The following is a 1,189-nucleotide window of genomic DNA, read 5'->3' on the forward strand; positions in this document are numbered from 1 at the left end:
AGTTCGAGACCAGCCTGGTCTACAGAGCGAGTTCCAGGACAGTCTCCAAAGCCACAGAGAAACCCTGTCTCAAAAAAAAAAAAAAAAAAAAAAAACAAAACAAAAAAGCTACAGAGAACCCTTTCTCAAAAAAAAAATTTCTTTTTTTGCAGCATTTAGGAGGTTAAAACAGAAGGATTGAGACCAGAACTGGTCCCTGAAAAGTTGTCCTCCACCTGCCACACAAGTGCTGTGGCACATGTGTGCCCATCACACACAAAGAGAATTTTTTAAATTTTTTTAATGATTTATTTATTATGTATACGATGCTCTGTCTGCATGTGTATGCCTGAATGCCAGAAGAGGGCACCAGATCTCATTCTACATCATGTGATTGCTGGGAATTGAACTCAGTCAATACTCTCAACCTCTGAGCCATCTCTCAGGCCCCAAGAATTAAAAACTTTAAACAAATTTGTGATTGGGTCTCTTCCATCAATGTTCTCTCTCTCTCTCTAAAAACAAAGTGGGCTAGAGAGATGGCTCAACAGTTCAGCATGCTGATAGCACTTGCAGAAAGCTGAGTTCAGTTCCCAGCATCCACATTGAGAAAGCCCAGTTCTAAGAGATCCAACACCCTCTGGGGCCTCTGAGGGTATACACACACTCATTGTAGTATCTCTTTACAGAAATTGTTTGTCTGTCTGTTGCTCTGGCTAGCCTAGTACTCACTATATAGCCCAAACTGGCTTAGAACTTGGCAGCATGGATGCTGGGCATGGAGTGAGACTTTTCACTGGCAGCCAGGGCCTTGTGCATGCAGGCTAAACAACCCAGCACCGAGTTACATGCTCAGCTGTCCTTTTCAGACACTCCTGCCTTTTGTGTCTTCCTTAGAGATGACTTGCTGCTCATTGGACCAGGAAACAGAAACTATACATACATGGCCCAGGCTGTGAACAGAGGGGTGACGGTTGTGGGACTCTGGGACCAGCAGCATCCTGGCATGGCGGACTATATTCCTGTTGCTGTAGAACATGCCATTGAGCCAGACACCAACCTTACCTTTGTTGGCGATGTCATCTGCTTCAGCACTCACCTGGTCAATCAGCATGGTAGGTGTGCCTGTCCTTAACCACACAAAAGACACTTCTGTCATGTGTGGTGGCGCACACTCTTTTTTTAAAATATATATATATATATATATATA

The 1,189-nt window shown here is 43.9% G+C and overlaps 1 protein-coding gene across 1 annotated transcript in view; it reads left to right on the plus strand.

Annotated features, from left to right (window-relative positions):
* Nup210l (nucleoporin 210 like) overlaps nucleotides 1-1,189 on the plus strand; it is a 109,083-nt gene that overhangs the window by 91,123 nt on the left and 16,771 nt on the right. Inside the window, exon 33 of the mRNA XM_005367309.3 lies at nucleotides 877-1,094. Coding sequence (XP_005367366.1) covers nucleotides 877-1,094 — 218 coding nt within the window. The remainder of the gene's footprint in view (nucleotides 1-876; nucleotides 1,095-1,189) is intronic.

This window comes from Microtus ochrogaster, unplaced genomic scaffold (assembly GCF_000317375.1).
Source record: "Microtus ochrogaster isolate Prairie Vole_2 unplaced genomic scaffold, MicOch1.0 UNK16, whole genome shotgun sequence".
NCBI classification, from domain to species: Eukaryota; Metazoa; Chordata; class Mammalia; order Rodentia; family Cricetidae; genus Microtus; species Microtus ochrogaster.